This window comes from Eptesicus fuscus, chromosome 24 (genome assembly GCF_027574615.1).
Source record: "Eptesicus fuscus isolate TK198812 chromosome 24, DD_ASM_mEF_20220401, whole genome shotgun sequence".
Classification (NCBI taxonomy): Eukaryota; Metazoa; Chordata; class Mammalia; order Chiroptera; family Vespertilionidae; genus Eptesicus; species Eptesicus fuscus.
This window is the reverse complement of record NC_072496.1, coordinates 5,065,248-5,083,765: the sequence shown is the minus strand read 5'-3', so window position 1 is coordinate 5,083,765 and position 18,518 is coordinate 5,065,248. Positions and strand designations below refer to the sequence as shown.

The 18,518-nt window shown below is 54.3% G+C and overlaps 2 protein-coding genes across 2 annotated transcripts in view; both read left to right on the top strand.

Moving 5' to 3' along the window:
• Positions 1–9,435, top strand: part of LYST (lysosomal trafficking regulator) — a 77,667-nt gene extending 68,232 nt beyond the window's left edge. Inside the window, exons 42-52 of the mRNA XM_008149782.3 lie at positions 1,063–1,203; positions 2,501–2,718; positions 3,242–3,472; positions 3,865–4,054; positions 5,342–5,478; positions 6,258–6,356; positions 6,486–6,625; positions 6,860–6,957; positions 7,649–7,805; positions 8,173–8,244; positions 8,991–9,435. Of these exons, the coding sequence (XP_008148004.2) occupies positions 1,063–1,203; positions 2,501–2,718; positions 3,242–3,472; positions 3,865–4,054; positions 5,342–5,478; positions 6,258–6,356; positions 6,486–6,625; positions 6,860–6,957; positions 7,649–7,805; positions 8,173–8,244; positions 8,991–9,129 (1,622 nt within the window). The 3' untranslated portion in view covers positions 9,130–9,435. The remainder of the gene's footprint in view (positions 1–1,062; positions 1,204–2,500; positions 2,719–3,241; positions 3,473–3,864; positions 4,055–5,341; positions 5,479–6,257; positions 6,357–6,485; positions 6,626–6,859; positions 6,958–7,648; positions 7,806–8,172; positions 8,245–8,990) is intronic.
• A 1,946-nt stretch (positions 9,436–11,381) lies between these two features.
• Positions 11,382–17,015, top strand: GNG4 (G protein subunit gamma 4). The gene is made up of 3 exons (XM_054712993.1): positions 11,382–11,420; positions 13,054–13,266; positions 16,812–17,015. The coding sequence occupies exons 2-3, from the start codon at positions 13,180–13,182 to the stop codon at positions 16,938–16,940; spliced, it is 216 nt and encodes a 71-aa protein (XP_054568968.1). The 5' UTR covers positions 11,382–11,420; positions 13,054–13,179; the 3' UTR covers positions 16,941–17,015.
• Positions 17,016–18,518: the final 1,503 nt, after the last annotated feature.

Below are 18,518 nucleotides of genomic sequence, written 5' to 3'. Positions count from 1 at the left end.
TCCCCATGTCTGTCCCGGGCTGCTTCCCCTTAGTTAGTTTGACATCAGGTCAAGAGGTTCCTCCGTGCAAGGTCTTACCCCATTTTTTCCAGAGTGAGTTAGTAAGCATTTCTTTAAGTGACCCTCCCAACTCTCTGAGAATAAGGAAATATCTGTAACCTAATTTCTTCACAGATTTTATTTAGTGGCAGGCAGTGCTGACTAACCCCACAGACTGGATAAGAAAGGAATAAAAGGAATGGAAATGAGCGGGGCAGAGTACAGCTCAGGCGTGGGGAAGAAGCCAGCACATCCTGGTAAAACGTGCCTTGCTTGACGCTGAGACTAGTCCGTGCTAGTTTCCAAATGAAACGTGCTCACGTTCAGCGAGTTCAGAGGCGTTTTAGAGGGAACGTAGGCCCCTGAGGAGCGTCCGCCCCGCTGTCTCCAGGGCTGATAGATACCCTTGAGACAGGGTGATACCCTTCGGCGCCGCTCCTGCTCTGGGCCGGCCCTCAGCCAGGGCGCAGCGCAGAGCTCAGCTCTGGAGTGGGAACAGTCGGCACCAGGAAAACGTAGCGAGGAGGGAGTTAGAGCATCTAAGAAGAAGGGAGAAAAAGGAGTCCTAACAATTAGAGCTAAAGGAGTAATTTTGCTTCCTGATGGGGAAAAGCGTATTTTATCCACTTGAACTTTAATTTTACTTCCTTATTATTCACTCATCCCATAAACAAACTGTTGCTGAGTACCCAGGATGTGCTAGGTCTCGGTGATACCCCAGGTCCCTGCTCTTATGGAACTTCCATTCTCCTTGGGTAGACAGTCATCAATTAAACAAATGCTAGAAATTCATCTAATTTTATGTATTATGAAAACAACACAGATTTTAAATATTATAATATGGTCTCAAATTATGTATAGAAATATTTATTTTCAAGAATAAATGAATAACCTCTTAAACTATAGGTAAGCAAAATGAACATCATTTTACTAGTAATCTTTTTGAAGTAGTGAAATAAATTATGGCAGGCTTCAAATGGAGTCAGTCTCTGTGTCTTACTTCTTACTTCTGTTTCTTTACAGATCAAAGCTTTGACATCCCAGACAGAACCTTCCACTCCATGAACACGACCTGGCGTCTCTCCTCCTTTGAGTCCATGACTGACGTGAAAGAGCTTATCCCGGAGTTTTTCTATCTCCCAGAGTTCTTAGTCAACCGAGAAGGTATAACAGGAGATCATTTCTAGTTTATGTTTTTGAGCATTTGTACTTACTTTATAATTTTCCAAAAATAAAAATAGCTGTTTTAAGTCCTAAAATTTGAGTCCATAAATAAGAGAAATACCTTTATTAAGTACATAATCTTATTTCCAAGTCAGCTTGAAGATTTTAAGTGTTTTATAGGACCAGATATATCTGGAAAACTGTGACTTTGAACTATTAAAATTCTTTGTAAACATGTATTTTAATTTTATTACAGAAATTATTTTTTTCAGATTACCAATGTAATTTCAGATTACAAGGTAATTTTAAAAAATGAATCATAAATTTATTGAAAACACAAGGTTAATTAACCAAAATATCAGTGATTTTTATGAAGAATGATAGTGTATAAGTAAAAGACTCTAACCAGAAATCTATATATATAAAAGGTTAATATGCAAAGTGTCCCCTCAGGAGTTCGACTGGGAGACTAACAGTTCTCTCGCTATGACGTGCGCTGACCACCAGGGGGTGGTGCGGAACAAAGGAAGTCCCCAGCCTGCAGCTGAAAGACCCTGATTGGCCCTGATTGCCAGCCAGGCCTATGGACCCTACCCGTGCACGAATTTCGTGCACCGGGCCTCTAGTAGCTAATAACAAAAAGGAACACTAGAGGATAGAATTAACAGATTAGTCAACCCTGTGAGAGGCATTTGGGGCTGCTTCTAAGTACTTAATTTCATATTGTTATGTGACCTTTAGGAAGATGCGAAGTTGAGAATTATCTCTTTTGGGAAGTTAGTGTTGGGCAGATTCCTGCAGGATCTCACTGTGTGCTCGCTGTCTGGAGTGTGTGGAGCATAATGAGTAAACCCGCACTCCGCGCCCCGGGGCACGTTTCCTGTGTTGCCACGTGAGGACATCGCAGTGAAGCCAGCGCCTGCGGGTGGGGTCCTGCCGGTGGCTTTCAGGTTGGGGCTCCGACTTGACTCTGCTGCCCGTCCTCTCTGTCCATCGCTTCTCGTGCGTGAGTTCCAGTTTCGGTGGCTGCATAACAAAGAACCCCACACTTAGTGGCTCAGAGCAAAACGCATTTATTACTGTCACAGTCTGTCTCCAGGTTAACGGAACAGACTGTCCCTGTGGCTCTGTTGTTGGGTGAGTGAGTGACGAGTGTCCGTGTCCCGTCCTCTTTGCTGCTCGTTTTCCTGGTTAGAGTGTCAGCCACGATTCCTGTGGTCAGCCGCTCTCAGGACCGCTCCGTGCCCGTGAAGCGTGCTCTGAGGGAGATACACGTTAAGATGAGTCTTGTTTTTAGGGTTTGATTTCGGAGTGCGTCAGAATGGTGAGCGGGTGAATCACGTCAACCTGCCGCCGTGGGCACGCAACGACCCGCGTCTCTTCATCCTCATCCACCGCCAGGCTCTGGAGTCGGACCACGTGTCCCAGAACATCTGCCAGTGGGTGGACCTGGTGTTCGGGTACAAGCAGAAGGGGAAGGCGTCCGTCCATGCCATCAACGTGTTCCATCCCGCGGTAAGCGATCGAAAGGAGCCTGCACTTACACAGAGGAAGGCAGAGCCAAGTGTTTGGAGGTCAGCTGCTTTCTGTAAGATGCCTCAGTTATCGGAGAATTGGCAGTGACACTAAACTGTTAGAACCCAAATAACCCTCTCGAACCTACCAATTGTCTGTTAACTTCATTTCTGCGCTTCCCTATATATCCCTTCTGACAAACGACTTTCTCAATAATTTGGTATTAGACATGAAGTCTCATATGCTATTCTCTGGTCTTAAAGTAAAAATCAATTCTATAAGCATACCTGGTCAGCATCAATCAGGATGCAGTATTCTCGCCCATCCCTTCAGAAACATCAATTTCTAATCTCAGCGAGGCCAGGAATGATCGTGAACCTGCTCAAAAGTGTCTCAGAGTCGTTTCCATGGAAACAGGAGAGGAGCAGGCCACGCGTGACGAGCAGAGCACGTGTTGCTGGCCCTTGGCGTTCCTGCCGATGTGGCTTCACGCAGACCTGCCTCCCTCCCCTTCACCTTTCAGACGTATTTTGGGATGGATGTGTCTGCGGTTGAAGATCCGGTTCAGAGGCGAGCGCTGGAAACCATGATCAAGACCTACGGCCAGACGCCTCGCCAGCTGTTCCAGTCGGCCCACGTGAGCAGGCCGGGGCCCAAGCTCAGCCTCGAGGGAGAGCTGCCCGCGGCCGTGGGGCTGCTCGTGCAGTTTGCCTTCAGGGAGGCCCGGGAGCCGGTCAGAGAAGCCCCCCACCCGGTAGGCCATGTTAGAGGGACAGTTACAATGAGCAGGAACCTACCTGTGCTTGGCCGTCGCGGCTGTGATGAGACAAGTGTTGCCTCTTAAAGTAGGAAGTCGGTGCAATTTTTACTTTGAGATAGAAAAATAAAGCAAGAAAACCTTAAAAGGAAAGTAAGTTCTAATAGTCCACTCTGCTCTTCTTTTGAAGGCAGCGTAAGCGGGGAGACGTGGATGGGTGTCCACAGGGGTTGCCGAGGGGAATCCCAGAAAGCGAGGAGGGAGAGGTCGGGGGGAGTGCAGGGGGCTGGGAGCCAGGTTGCTTTCTCTTACTTTGTTTAGAATGTAAATTAGGAGTAATCTATATTTACTACCTCTTTAAAAATCATACTTTTTCTTCTCTGGTTTAGAGTCCTTTGTCGTGGATAAAAGGCCTGAAGTGGGGCGAGTATGTGGGCTCCCCGAGTGCCCCGGTGCCCGTGGTCTGCTTCAGCCAGCCCCACGGGGAGAGACTGGGCTCCCTGCAGGCGCTGCCCACCAGGGCCATCTGTGGCCTGTCCCGGAACTTCTGCCTCCTGATGACCTACAGCAAAGAGCAAGGTAAAGGGAGTGGACGTCATCCGTGTCTTCCCTGAGGTGTGAGTGTTTCCAGATCATCTGAGCTGCTGTTGTTTCGGCTCTAAGTTCTCTGAGTCCCTGGTGAACACGGATCCGATTTGTGGTGACTTAGTACGAAGCAGGAACTGAAACATACGCTACATGAAACAAATGGGAGTTGGATGCAGTGCCATTGGGAACGAGGGGGGAGTTTGAAGGCACAAGAATAAACGGCTCTGCTCACAGATGGACACTTTATTGATCGATAATTTGATGAAAATGTTCCCTTTGAGGCTCTTGAATCCCAGAACAGACAGACTTAGTGACCATCAAATCTGGTCCTTGAAGGTAAACAAACAGCAAAGCGAGGAGCCATCAGAGCCTTGAAAACGGGTTTAAAACCACCGGTGACTGGAAAGCCGTCCTCGCACCCTCAGGCGCCGACTCCCTCAGCCACACGCTGGAGGGTGCTGGCAGGAGGCGCCTTCCTACGCCTAAGTGTCCCCGAGGCACGGACAACAGGGACACGGTCCCCTCACGTCACGCCTCAGCCCTTCCAAACGAGCTATGTCACTAAGTGCAAGAGAGCTCGCCCTGCTGACGAGGCGTGGGCTGTGGGCCCCACATCTGTTCAGATCAGCTTGGCCTGGACGCCGCGTGTGGGCTGAAGTGGATGCCTCTTAGCCGCACGTTAGCATACACGTGGCTGTGGGTGCCTCGTGCTCCTTGGGGTCCATGCACCCACACCCAGCCCCCGCCCAGGGTGCCGGGACCCCTGCCGGACATCCAGCACCTAAGTGAAATGGTTAAGACTGGCCGGGCCTCGGCTTTTTCACACACACACACACACACACACACACACACACACACGTATGTATATCCTCACCCAAGGGAGTGTTGTTTCTGTTTTTTTTGGAGAGAAGCATTGATGTGAGAGAGAAACGTATCGGTTGCCTCCCACGCGCCCAACCAGGGATGGCATCTGGGTGCTGCCACAGGGTTATCTGGGGAGCTGTTCACACAGCATCTGGTTCATGATCACTTTCAGAAATAAATCGGTGCAGAACATGACTAGAGTGAGCTTGACTATTACTGTCTTTTATAAAAATCCCTTAACACAGATGAAAAGCCATCTCACGTAGATTAAAGGACTAGGATGAGCATAAACCGCTCACCCTGTGGACGCGAAGATGCCTCTGCACAGAGGCTGTGCCGCTGTGCGAGCTCCAGCCCGTGCCCTGTGTGTCGGGGCTGCGGGCACAGAGCCTGAGCCTGACCCTCCCCCCCCAGGCGTGCGGAGCATGAACAGCACGGACATCCAGTGGTCGGCCATCCTGAGCTGGGGCTACGCCGACAACATCCTGAGGCTGAAGAGCAAGCAGAGCGAGCCGCCCGTCAACTTCATCCAGAGCTCTCCGCAGTACGAGGTAAGCGGCCACGCGGTGCCCGGGAACAGCGATGAGCATGCTCACGCAGGCCAGGCCATGGCGCCCGGCTCCGAGGTCCAGCGACGTGTCCCGGCGAGAAGCTGGAGCCGCTGGGCACCTGCTGGTCTCGGGGCTTCCAGAGGCCCCGTATCTCATGGAGACGTGGGGTCAGCTCAGCTGTCGCCAAGGACACGCTGTGGGAACAGAATCAGCGTGGCTTTCCCCTCCTGGCGCCCGCCTGCCTTCTGCCCCGTGCCTCCCTGCGCACTGGTGCTTCCCAGGGGCCCTGGGCGTCAGGCTGCGGGGGAAGGAGCGCGGGTCTCACTGGGATCCGAGGGAGCGTCCCCGCCTGTCATTCCTTAGAAACACACTGCTCACTCATTAGCTCGTGGGAAAGTTCATTAGGATGTTAGGTGAAGACTCCCGCACTGACCGTCTTCATTATCATGAAATCCTACTGTCTCTTTATCTTCATTTTCTGATTAATTAGGAACAAATGGCCTTGTGTGTGTGTATGTGAGAGAGAGCGTGTGTGAGCGTGTAACTGTATGTACACAGAAAAATGTAGATGCATAAACATTTTAATTTGGAAGCAGATTTAGGCACCTGATTAAAGTTGCAGAATACTCTCTTTTTATATCTTTGCACCATTCTAATCACTGCAAGTAAAATGTTTCCCTCAAATTTTGTGGTCATATATTTTGAAAAGAGTCGTCAGAAAGTAGCAGCATGTCTGGTGCTTTTTAAACACGCTCATCTGCGATTTGTCCTTTCCCAAGGTGACCAGCTGTGCGTGGGTGCCCGACAGCTGCCAGCTGTTCACCGGGAGCCGGTGTGGCGTCATCACCGCCTACGCCAACAGGATGGCAGGCAGCGCGGTGGGTCCGGGCAGCGCGGTGGGTCCGGGCAGCGCGGCGGGCTCAGGGGTGTTTTTATTTTTGAGATAAATGCTGGGACCCCTTTTGTCATTGCTTTTATCTCACGTTTTCCTTCATTTTGACTGTCAGCCCTCAGAGATAGAGATGGAGTCCCAGGTGCACCTCTACGGGCACACAGAGGAGGTCACCAGCCTGTTTGTCTGCAAACCCTACAGCATCCTGATAAGCGTGAGCCGCGACGGCACCTGCGTCATCTGGGACCTGAACAGGTACCGCGGGGCCCGGGCCCGCCCAGCGGCGAAGGTGCCCGTTCTCACTGAGGGACGTCGTATAACTTCAGGCCGAATACAGGCTTCACCGTGGAACTGACATCAAAAGATCAGTGAGGAAGACAGTTAGGGATGCCTTACGAATAGTAGTACATGTTCTGAGGGAAAGAATTCCACAAATAAGAGCATATAATCATACTTCATGTTCATATGCACATCCATTTGGTCTTTCAGGCTGTGCTACGTACAGACTCTGGCAGGACACAAAAGCCCCGTCACAGCCGTCTCGGCCAGCGAAACGACGGGCGACATCGCCACTGTGTGCGACTCAGGTGAGCCAGCCCGAGGCCAAGCTCCGGCCGCGGCCAGCAGTGCTCTCGGCCCGCTGGTCACGTCAGTGACGCTGACGGGTGCCGTTCCCGGTCCCTCCAGGTCGAGTGCTCTGTTGACAGCATGTGTGTGTATCAATGTGCAACCAGGCCCCCGGCCGGGGCGGCTCCGTGGCAGAGCGTCAGCCTGCGCACCAGGCCCGGGTTCTGTGCCCGGTCACGGGCATGCGCCTGGGCTGCGGGTCCATTCCCTGGCCCCCCGTTGAGGGAAATGGGGGACACCTGTAATACTCCCCGCAATAAAAATAAAAGGACTGGCTTTTCACCCGGGTAATCTGGAGTAACCCTTTTCTTCAGAGCCATCAGGTCACCTCTGACAGGATCTCAGAGAAGATGCTCTCTTTTTGGAGCTCGGTCAGCTTTCCGATCGGTCCTTTCCGATTCAGTTGTGCCTGGGCCTGTGCGGAAACATGAGTCAGCGTTCATTTGCCTGCTGCTCTCGACTGCGGGTGGATTTTGATGCTGGCCATTGCTTTTGGGTGAACATGCCGAGTCCCATGTGACTTGCAGGCAGTCCTTTCATTTGTTCGTCTGCAGCCAGGAGCGGCCTGTCAGCGTCAGCGCCAGCTCCGGCTCAGGCCCAGGGGCGGCGGGGAGGTGCCACCTCGGTGACCTGCGCTGGTTTGGGTTCCAGCTGGCGGCGGCAGTGACCTCAGACTCTGGACGGTGAACGGGGACCTGGTGGGACACGTGCACTGCAGAGAGGTCATCTGCTCCGTGGCGTTCTCCAACCAGCCGGAGGGCGTGTCCATCAACGTGATTGCGGGGGGCCTGGAAAACGGGACCGTGAGGTGAGGCGCGTGCGAGGGCTGCTTTTGTTCCCAAGGGCCCAGCAGTTTCAAAAAGAAGTTTTTAATATCTAGGCATGTTAATATTTAGCCATTAGAAATTCAAAATCACCTTCCGTTACTCGTGTTTTCTTTCTAAAGGACAGCTTTAGTGCAGTTTTGAAAGTTTGTGTTCTTTGTTAACCGTCGAAGATTAGCAGTACGAAAGTAGACCCCGTGAGGTGTTCTTCCTCCGCCCCCACCCCCCACTTCCCAGCAGTAACTGCTGCTGTTGATCGTGCGTCCTTCTGGGTGATTTTTAACAAACGAGCAGGTGGGCTTTCTTCGAGAAGGCACTTCGTTGGCATAATTGTGGCGCCTTCCCCTCCAGGCTGTGGAGCACGTGGGACCTGAAGCCTGTGCGGGAAATCACGTTCCCCAAGTCCAGCAAGCCCATCGTCAGGTGAGCCCCCCCTCGCTTCACACTGCTCTGTGCGTGCATTTTGGTCGGACGTGAACGCACACAGCCCTCCAGAAATCTGTGATGGGAGTTGCGCAAACAGCCAACACTTACCAACCCCAGGTTGCCCAGCCCCAGTGGCCAAAGGAGGCCCCGTCCTTGTCTTCGTGGAGCTTAAATCTGAGTCGGGAGCCAAGTCTAACTGACCGGCACGCGGGCGGGCCCAGGAAAGGCCTTCCTGGTGAAGAGATGGTCATGTGACTGACGGCCCAGGGCGTGCCAGACAGGACGGACCCGCTCGGCCCCTCCTCCGACTTAAAACTCGATTCGACATAAGGAATTCAAATGCTACCCTATTAAATACATTCACTTTCAGTATGCTAAATTTCAAGTTTAATGACCCTAAATTGATCATTTATTTTTATATTTAAGTGAAATTAAATCTCCATAAATCATTTATTTCTATAAAGAGGAAAGATAGAACTGTTACAGTTTTAAAGTTCCCTATGCCCAAGTAATGGTGTTGAAGTCATAAAGGATAAACAAGAAGGAGCAGGAAAGTGGGGGAGGAAGGGATGGAGCCGGCACTGCTCCGTGCCGCCCGTTAGAGGAGCCCCAAGGTGCCCGCGGGGCCCCGGACCACATGCCAGTCAGCCGGACCCGTGGCCACGGCAGGCACGCATGTACCCACCTCCTGTGTGATCACCCGTGTTGAGACACACTGTGCAGACGGCTTTTCTCTCCCACAGCCTCACGTTCTCCTGTGACGGCCACCACCTGTACACGGCCAACAGCGAGGGCACCGTGATCGCCTGGTGCCGGAAGGACCAGCAGCGCCTGAAGCAGCCCATGTTCTGCTCCTTCCTGAGCAGCTACGCGGCCGGCTGAGGGCGGCGGGGCGTCCGAGCCTGGCGCTCCAGCCAGATCTGTGGCTTCAGTTTAGGGGGCTGAACCTGAAGAAACGAAGAGCAAACACCTTCCGGATCATTACAAAACCTCTTCATCCGCACGGACCTCTGAGCTCCCAGGGGCTGGGCGGAGGGCCTCGCTGTAAGGGGTGGTCGGGAGGGGGTGACAGCGGGCATGGCCAGCAGGACTGGGGCCTCCGTGAGTCAGTCACATCGTCCAGTTTCTTCTGAAGAGATTAGGGCGCCCCCCGTTTCTATTATTCCAGAAGTTTATGCCGAGATAATTCCCCCCCCCCCCCCCAAAAAAAAAAAAAGGAAAGAAGAGGATCAAGAAGCCAGGAGCTGATGATTACCAGGTGTCTACGGGCTGGCTGACGGCCGGAAACAGACCTTGAACTTACTGTTAAACGGCAGCTGCTGCCAGGCCTTAGCTCAGAGAGACCCAGGGTTGGTTGCCAGCCACACACAAGGACGGGTAGCTCTGATGTCAGACACGTCCTGTCTCCATAAAAACCCCGTTTAAAACCCTAACACTAGCCACCGCCTGCCCTTAGCTGAGTCGCTGAGATGGAAGCCCGGTGATCGCTGGTCACGGGAAGCCGCCACCGCAGAGCGCGCAGCCGGCGAGACGTCGGGCCGACGTGCAGGAGGCTCCCCCCAGGGAGGTGACGGCTCGCTCTGTCCTAAAAAGGCCGGATGACCCTGCGGGACAGTTTCCACTCTGGTTCTGCTAACTGTGCCGCCTGAGAATTCCAGCGACAATGGAGACACCTCACTGTGCGCCCAGCACGCTGCCCGCGTCAGGACCGGACCCCAAAGCTCCCGGACCAGCCTCCCCCCTGGTTGCGGCCCTGAGTCCCCTGGGAGCTGCTGCATCGGCTGTGAAGACACTAATAGCTGAGTGACACGTGACCACACGATACACACGTGTTCCTGCCTGAGAATACCGGCACGTTCGTGTGAAAATTTGACTCCTACGGTGTTTACAGAACTACTTTCGTAACTTCCAGACTTTCTAAAACATTCTGCGTGAAAACCCCATGGCACACGATTCCTGAGGCTCTGCGTGGATGGATGCAAGAGGCCGCAGGGGCGGGGCCGGGCCGTGGCCGTGAACTAGAGCCGCACCCCTCGCCTCGCACAGACCTGGGGCTCCGAGGCCCCGGCGGAGGCAACCTTCCTCCTGTTCCTCGCAGTGACCTGTGTTTTAACAAACTGCAGCTGCTGTCCGCTTTCACTTTCCTCCTGAGCGTGAACTGAGTCCCGTTAGAAGAGGGTTGCTACTCAGTCCTGTATTTTTAAGGCTGAATTTCGTCGTTTATCTAAAGAAATATGCAAGTGACTGGTCTTGTAAAGAGTGCAATGTTCTATTTTTATGTAAAATAAACACGAATCTGGGGGGATTATTTATTCAGCATGAAACCTATAACATGTACCAGTTAAACGCCCACGCATGTCGCAGCAGACACTTCTGTAAGGGACGGCCCTCCCTCTGTACCCGCTGCCGCTCGGCCCGAGTAAATTTCATAAACAGACGTGAAGGCGGCTCTCTCTCCACCCCGTGCCGGGCCAGACTCCAGCTGGGGCGCTGCTGGGTGACCCGCACCGGGGGAGCGCCCTTAGCGCCTTGGGAATTCAGTCGCGGGGACGGACCCCACCTGCACCCACCTCCCTCCCTGGGCCTGGGGGCGCGGGAAGGCGGGGCGGGGAGCCTATAGGGGGACGGGGGAGGGGGGTGAAGGGAAGATACGGCACAGGGACCTGGGCGGGGCTGTGGGTGGGGGCTGAGGGGCGGAGCGGAGCCCCTGCGCGGGATCCCTGGGGAGGGAGCCCCCGTGACGCACCAGTGACGTGGGCGCGGGCCGGACGCGACCCCTGCGGAGGAAGACGCGGGCTGGGCCGGGCGGAGCCACAGGCACCGGGCGCCCTGCCGGCCTCGCCCGCCCGCAGCCCCAGGCTCCCGGCCCCGCAGCCTTTCGGGCCGGCGCTGCTGACGGGCTCCCGCCCCGCGCCCACGGGGGACGATGCCGCGCTGCCCGGCTCCCCGCGCGCGCCCTGCGGGAGACAAAGCCCGCGCGTGAGCGGCGGCGGGGCTGTGCGGGCGGGCGGCGCACCTGGGCTCCGCGGGCTCGAAGGGCGGGAACGTCCCGGATCCGGTGCCGGCGGAACTGCGGCGCGCGAAGAGCTAGTCCCGCCGCCCGGCAGGCGACAGGCACAGGTGCGCCGGCAGGTGCGCGGCTGCTCGCACCCGGGACCCTCCACCCAGCGCAGGTGCGTACAGACCGAGCAGGACGCGGCTGCTGGGGCGGCGAGGCCCCCGGGGACCCCTGTGCTTGTGGGTCCGGGCCGGGCGCTGCTCCCCTGGGGGTCACCCTGTCCCCATGCACAGGACCGTCCTGGACCGGGGGCTGGCCCGTTGGCCACGTTATTGGGGGGAATGCGTTGGGGAGCGCCAGCCCCAGTTCTGTTGCTCCCCATCCCCTGGGACACCTGCCTCCGAGCGGGTCCAGGGCTGCTCCCCTCCCTGGGGCGTCTGTCCCCTGATGCTGGTGCTGAAATGCGGGCGCTCGCCTGGGGGCTTTGGGGAGCGCGGGTCTGATTTGCCTTAGAAATAATAATGGGGGAGGGAGGGCGAGGAGGGCAGGGGTGCAGCTGGAGAAGGGTCTTCATTGAGGAGGATTTGCTTGTCGTATGCATCTTGGACTAAGGCAGTGGTCGGCAAACTCATTAGTCCACAGAGCCAAACATCAACAGGACAACGATTGAAATCTCTTTGGAGAGCCACATATTTTAAACTTCTTCTAAGGCCACTTCTTCAAAATAGACTCGCCCAGGCCGTGGCATTTTGTGGAAGAGCCACACTCAAGGGGCCAAAGAGCTGCATGTGGCTCGCGAGCCGCAGTTTGCTGACCACAGCCCTAGCCGGTTTGGCTCAGCAGACTGAGCATTGGCCTGTGGACTAAAGGGTCCTGGGTTCGATTCTGGTCAGGGGCACGTACCTTGGATGCAGGCTCCTCCCTGGCTTGAGCCCCTCGTCGGGGTGTGTGCAGGAGGCAACCCATTGATGTGTTTCTCTCACACCGATGTTTCTCTCTGTCTTCTCTTCCACTCTCCCTAAAAAAAAAAAAAATCAATGGAACAATATCCTTGGGTGAGGATTAACTAGAAAACAAACAAAAAAACACACACATATTTTTATTGATTTCAGAGAGAAAGGGAGAGGAAGAGAGAGACAGAAACATCAATGATGAGAGAGAATCCTGGATCGGCTGCCTCCTGCACGCCCCACACTGGGGATGGAGCCTGCAACCCGGGCCTGTGCCCTGACAGGGAATGGAACCGTGACCTCCTGGTTCATAGGTCAAGGCTCAACCACTGAGCCACCAGCCAGGGGACCTGGTGGGTCCTTAGGAGTGATTGTGGGTAAGGCTGCCTCACACACACACACACACACACACACACACTACACCTTGTAAGGAAGGTGGCCAAACGGCTGAGAAAAGATTGACGTGCAAAAGACACATCCTCTCATTTATTTATAGCCACGTCTCACTACCACCTTTTTTCTTTTTTTATACCTTGTCTCGTTGTTGTACTTGAGAAGGGGAGATGCCTAAAAGGCAGGCACGTCACTCGATGGCCCTTCCTCGTCGCGGTACCTGGAAGCGGCGTCTTCTAGAAATCCCCCCGATTGGCCCTCACGCACCTTTCTGAGCGTGGGCCCATCTGATCCCGTGGGTTTCCCTTTTCTCTCGGGCATTTTATTCACTCCGGACACACTCAGGCGGGAAGAGACTTACCGCTCAGGGAGAGGGATTATTTGGTCGCTGTTTGTGAACCAGAAGCGGCAAGTTAGCTTCTTTAGTGCACAAAAAAACACTGCAAAATATCCTTTCCACAGCAGCCGGCGGCAGGTGGCGGACGGGCCGAGCTGAGGAGGCCCGCCTCGCCCTTGGGAGGCAGCGCCCGCGCCCTCTGCCCTCTCTCCCGGCCGCTCCAGGGCCTCCAGGGCCGCGGGGGGAAGGAGGGCATGTCCAGCAGCAGCACCGCCAGCATCTCGCAGGCCCGCAAGGCCGTGGAGCAGCTCAAGATGGAAGCCTGCATGGACCGGGTGAAGGTGAGCAACGCCTGCCCCCCGCCCGCCCCCCTGCCCTCAGCCCACACCCGCCAGCAGTGTGCTGTAGCATTGCCACTGTGCCCTCCACGGTCAGGGGTCAGGGGTCAGGGGTCAGGTGACGCCCAGTGGGAGGAGTCTCCAGGTATACGCTGGGTCCTCAGGGCTCGATTTAGCTCCGTTGTCGTGCCAATAAGCCAGAACGAGCTCAGCATGGAGCCCTAGCTCTGTGGTCGGCAAACTGCGGCTCGCGAGCCACATGCGGCTCTTTGGCCCCTTGAGTGTGGCTCTTCCACAAAATACCATGGCCTGGGCGAGTCTATGCTGAAGAAGTGGCGTTCGAAGAAGTTTAAGTTTAAAAAATCTGGCTCTCCAAAGACATGTCAATCGTTGTACTGTTGATATGTGGCTCTGTGGACTCATGAGTTTGCCGACCACTGACCTAGCTGGTTAGGCACATGCCCTGGTTGCAGGCTCCATCCCCAGTGTGGGGCCTGGTTAGAGCAAGCATGTCCAACGCGTGGCCGGCGAGAGGGAGAGAGAGAGAAACATCCACGATGAGAGAGAATCATGGATCGGCTGCCTCCTGCACACCCCTCGCTGGGGCTGGAGCCCGCAACCCGGGCCTGTGCCCTGACCGGGAATCGAACCGTGACCTCCTGGTTCATCTGTCGATGCTCAACCCCTGAGCCACGCCGGCCGAGCAGAGGGAACACCGAGTTTGACCTTGTCAGAGACACCATCACCGGAGGGGGCTGCGTGCGGCTTGGCTGTGCTCCCCACTCTAATCCTGCTTTGTTTTCTCGGGGGTGGAGGGCGGAGCCGGCAGAGACATCAAAGAGGCTTGTAATTGATCCCAAGTCCTATTGTTAGAGACCGGGATTGCTGGGAAATAGGTGTGAGTCGCCCTGCGTGGATGCGAAGAACAAATGCAGGGCTGTCACCGCCAGAATAATAATTATGTCATCCCCTTGTCCTGGATGTGACTATAGCAATTGCAACATTTTCTCCCGTCGTTGAAGCTTGTAATTACAGTGCAACCGCGGGGATTATGTGCTAACTTGGTCTGTCTTAATCACCTCTTTTCCTCTGAAATGTGATGGTAAAATCCCACAGTTGCCCCCAGGCTGCCCGTTCGTTTCTTTTAAACTGGGCACTTGCGCCCTAGCCGGTTTGGCTCAGTGGATAGAGCGTCAGCCTGTGGACTGATGGGTCTCAGGTTCGATTCCCGGTCAGGGCACATGCCCAGGTTGCGGGCTCGATCCCCAGTGTGGGGCGTGCAGGAGGCAGCCGATCCATGATTCTCTCTCATCATTGATGTTTCTATCTCTCCCTCCTCCTCCCTTCCTCTCTGAAATCGATCAATCAATCAATCAACCAATCAATTGGGCACTTGTGACCTCCTCAGGAATTGGTTCCTGTTACACAGGACTCTACTCTCATCTAGAGGAGTGTGGCTAAGTAAAGGCACTGGCGATCCTCCAAGAAGAACAGGAGGCGCCGAAACCGGTTTGGCTCAGTGGATAGAGCATCGGTCTGCGGACTCAAGGGTCCCGGGTTCGATTCCGGTCAAGGGCATGTACCTTGGTTGCGGGCACATCCCTAGTGGGGGGTGTGCAGGAGGCAGCTGATCGATGTTTCTCTCTCATCGATGTTTCTAGCTCTCTATCCCTCTCTCTTCCTCTCTGTAAAAAATCAATAAAAAAATATATATATAATAAAAAAAAAAGAAGAATAGGAGGCGATCTAAGAACAGTTGGTTTTCTTGGAAGAGAAACTGTGGCATCCAGGGCAGTCCCACCTTTGGGGGAACAGAAACATCCCTGGATTGGACCCGTCAGACCAGCAGGGCCAGGCAGGGGAGCAAGGTTGTTAGGGTGTTGCAGACACGGGGCTGCGAGGGACGCAGATACACGGATGTGAGACAGGAACATGGTCCCACGCCATCCTCCACTCGCTGTCCCAAGAGAGCCCCATTTTTGAGCCCCCACCTGCAGTGCTTCAGCCCTGGCGCAGTGCCCCCTGGAAATTAAACGAGTCAGATCCATCTACGTTGATACTCACAGGCATCTGAACTAGTCAACTGATCCAGGGCAAGGAAGAACAATTATCACAGTGGTTCTCAGCCTTCCTAATGCCGCGACCCTTGAATACAGTTCCTCATGTTGTGGTGACCCCCAACCTCCGATGGTCTTAGGCTCTACAGCAGCGGTTCTCAACCTGGGGTCGCGACAGGTTGAGAACCGCTAGCAGCGTCGCCTAAGACCATCGGAAAACACAGATATTTACATAACGATTCATAACAGTAGCAACATTACAGTTATGAAGTAGCAATGAAAATAATGTTATGGTTGGGGGTCACCACAACATGAGGAACTGTATTAAAGGGTCGCGGCATTAGAAAGGTTGAGAACCACTGAATTATAATGTAGCAAGTCAGCTTCAGGCCAGCAGAGGGTGCTGGTGAACCATAAACAGAGGCACACGAAAAATTTTGTTCTTCACACTAGAATATTTTTCAAGTTTACTAGGTGTACCGGTTAATAATGCGGATTTTTTTTTTCAATAGATGGAGTTACACATAAGTTGATATATATGCAATTTGATGTGTATGCTATTTTGTTATATTGACAACAAGCTTCAAAACTTCCTATGTCAAATTTGCTGAAGGTGTTAACATCATAGATACTTTTATGCTTAAAAATGTCGCATTTCATGCCAAAAAAAAAGAGCATTTGCGGGAAGTTTTAGTTCATTATTTTGAAGAAAAGTGCTGCTGAAAGTTATCATATACTTTGGGAAGCTTATGGTGAACATGCTCCATCTTAAGATACTTGTGAATGCTGGTTTAAATGCTTTAAAAGTGATGATTTCGATGTTGTCAGTATTCACCAGACCGTGCTCTTTCAGATTACCACTTGTTCCGATCGATGGCACATGCACTTTCTGAGCAGCACTCAATTCAAAACGTACGAAAAAGTGGAAAATTGGGTCTCTGAATGGTCTGCCTCAAAACAAGAAAAGTTCTATTGGGACGGTACCCACAAATTACCTGAAAGATGGGGGAAATGTGTAGCTAGCGATGGACATCACTTTGAATAAAGCACTTTTGATGTTTCTCTTGAAATTATCGTGTTTTCTTTGATTACAAAATCCGCATTATTAACCGGTTAATAGTTAATTCGTATTATTAACCAGCTAATAATTAATCCGAATTTTTAACCGGTTAATAGTTAATCCACATTATTAACCGGTTAATGCTTAATCCGTATTATTAACCGGTTAATGGTCAACTGCATTATTAACCGGTTAACGGTCAATCTGCATTATTAACCGTAATGCCTCCCGTTCCGCCAGGTGGTGGGTCTGGAGCAGCATCTCTGCCCTCAGAGGCAGATGTCCAACCGTCTCCTCGGGTTTGCACCCAGCCTCTCCCCAGGCCGAGTGTCCTCCTCTGCACACAGCCCGTCCTGTCCTCCGCGGGTCCACTCTCCACACGCCTGCTGGGAACTGGCCTCTCACCCTGCGACCGTCCTGTGTCCCCACAGGTGTCCCAGGCCGCCGCAGACCTGCTGGCCTACTGCGAGGCCCACGTCCGGGAGGACCCGCTCATCATCCCTGTGCCGGCGTCGGAGAACCCGTTCCGGGAGAAGAAGTTCTTCTGCACCATCCTCTGACGCCCTCGGCGATGCAGCACCTCCTTTTCTGGACCACCCCACGGGAACGCGCATGCATGTAGCTTTGGGGAGCCCCCCTCCACCGCCCCGTCCTGCCCTGCCCATCCCTGCTCAGCCACCCTCAGGGGGACCGGTCTCCTCTGTCCCTTGGGTTTCTTGATGGTAACGATTTCACTTTTTCTTTTTGTTTTCATAAAATATATTTTTGTTTATTTCAGAGAGGAAGGCATGGGGTGTGCCTGTGGTGGGCAGTTGTCACTGTGTCCCCAGCTTGGCTGTCCAGCATCTGACCCCCCTTCCCGTAGGAAGGAATCACCCCTTGCAAGTCAATTTAGTGGGATGCAGTGTCCCCGCCCCCTGTGGTTGCTCACAAGGGGAGGTCTTCCCTCTCCGGTGCACCCCCTTCCTAGCACCGCCTGGCCAGTTTGTGGAAATTCTTCCAGCTGTACGCGTTGGGTTTGTGCACGTTCCTGTACCTCTGTTATACTGCAATAAAAAGTTGGTTTGGTGGCCAGCAGTCAAGGATCTTACTGTTATTATTTTTTTTTTGTCTTTGAGGCACTTTGCTAAGCCTTGACTCCTGGGCATTGGAGAGTGTATCTGACACATTTTGAAAATGGGAGGTGCTGACGATCCAAGGCTGTGTGGACGTAGGGCAGGCGTTGAGCGCCACGCAGACAGTTCCCTGGGAAGGGGTGGGGATGGGGGTGGGGAATGCCAGGCTGCGGAATTCATGTATTTTGGGAAAACAGTGGGGAATCCCACTAGTCAGAACCTGACATCCCATCCGGTTCCTATTGGGATTTCCCACTTGGAGCAGCGTCTCTGTAACTGAGGCAGGTGGCATCCTCCCCACTCCTCCTGCCTCAGGAATGGATGGGGGGCGGGGGTGTGTGGCTGCCACAAACCCCAACAGCACCTCCGGGTGAGGAGCCCCACCCAGGGCTCCAGCTGGCTCGGCGATGCTGTGTCTTCTGAATGCAGCCCGGTCCCGGCCCCGCCGGGGTTCTCGGCGCCCGCCCAGGCCTCTGAAGGGGCCTGAGGGTCCTGGGACGGCAGGGCCGGTCTGCGCTGCACCCGGGCTGACATGATACTAGAGGGTTCACGGCGGACTCGCGGTGTCGGGCAGCGTGGGGGGCCCGCAGGAACCCCGCTTCGCACAGCAGCCAGCGTCTGCGCGACTGAGAAATGCGGGCTCTTCTAGCTCCTCAGGCCTTCGCCAGGGCGGGGCTCACTCCCGCAGCAAGGGGGTGGGGGGCTCCCCAGCCTCCGAGGAGGGAAGCTCCCCGGCATTCCCTCCTCCAAAGCCTGGAAGGGAGAGGGGGTGGCCAAGAAGGTGTGAAAAAAGATGCGCATGCTCAGTGTAGGACCTCGCGCGTCGCCTCCGCGCCCTCCGAGTGACGCAAGCGAGAGCATGGGTTTCTGGGAAATGTTGTTTATGGGCCTCCGGACCACTGGTGCGCCGCCCCGCCTGGGCCGGGAGCAGGACTCCAACTCCCGGCAGGCTGCCGGGGCGCGAGAGAAGGGGCGGGGCCAGCGAGAGCGGAGAAGGCGGGGCCGGGTGAGGGGCGTGGGGAT

Coding starts and splice junctions, on each gene's coding strand:
- GNG4 (XM_054712993.1), top strand. CDS start 13,180: ATGTCCAGCAGCAGCACCGCCAGCATCTCGCAGGCCCGCAAGGCCGTG. Junction 13,267..16,811: donor CCTGCATGGACCGGGTGAAG/GTGAGCAACGCC, acceptor GTGTCCCCACAG/GTGTCCCAGGCCGCCGCAGA.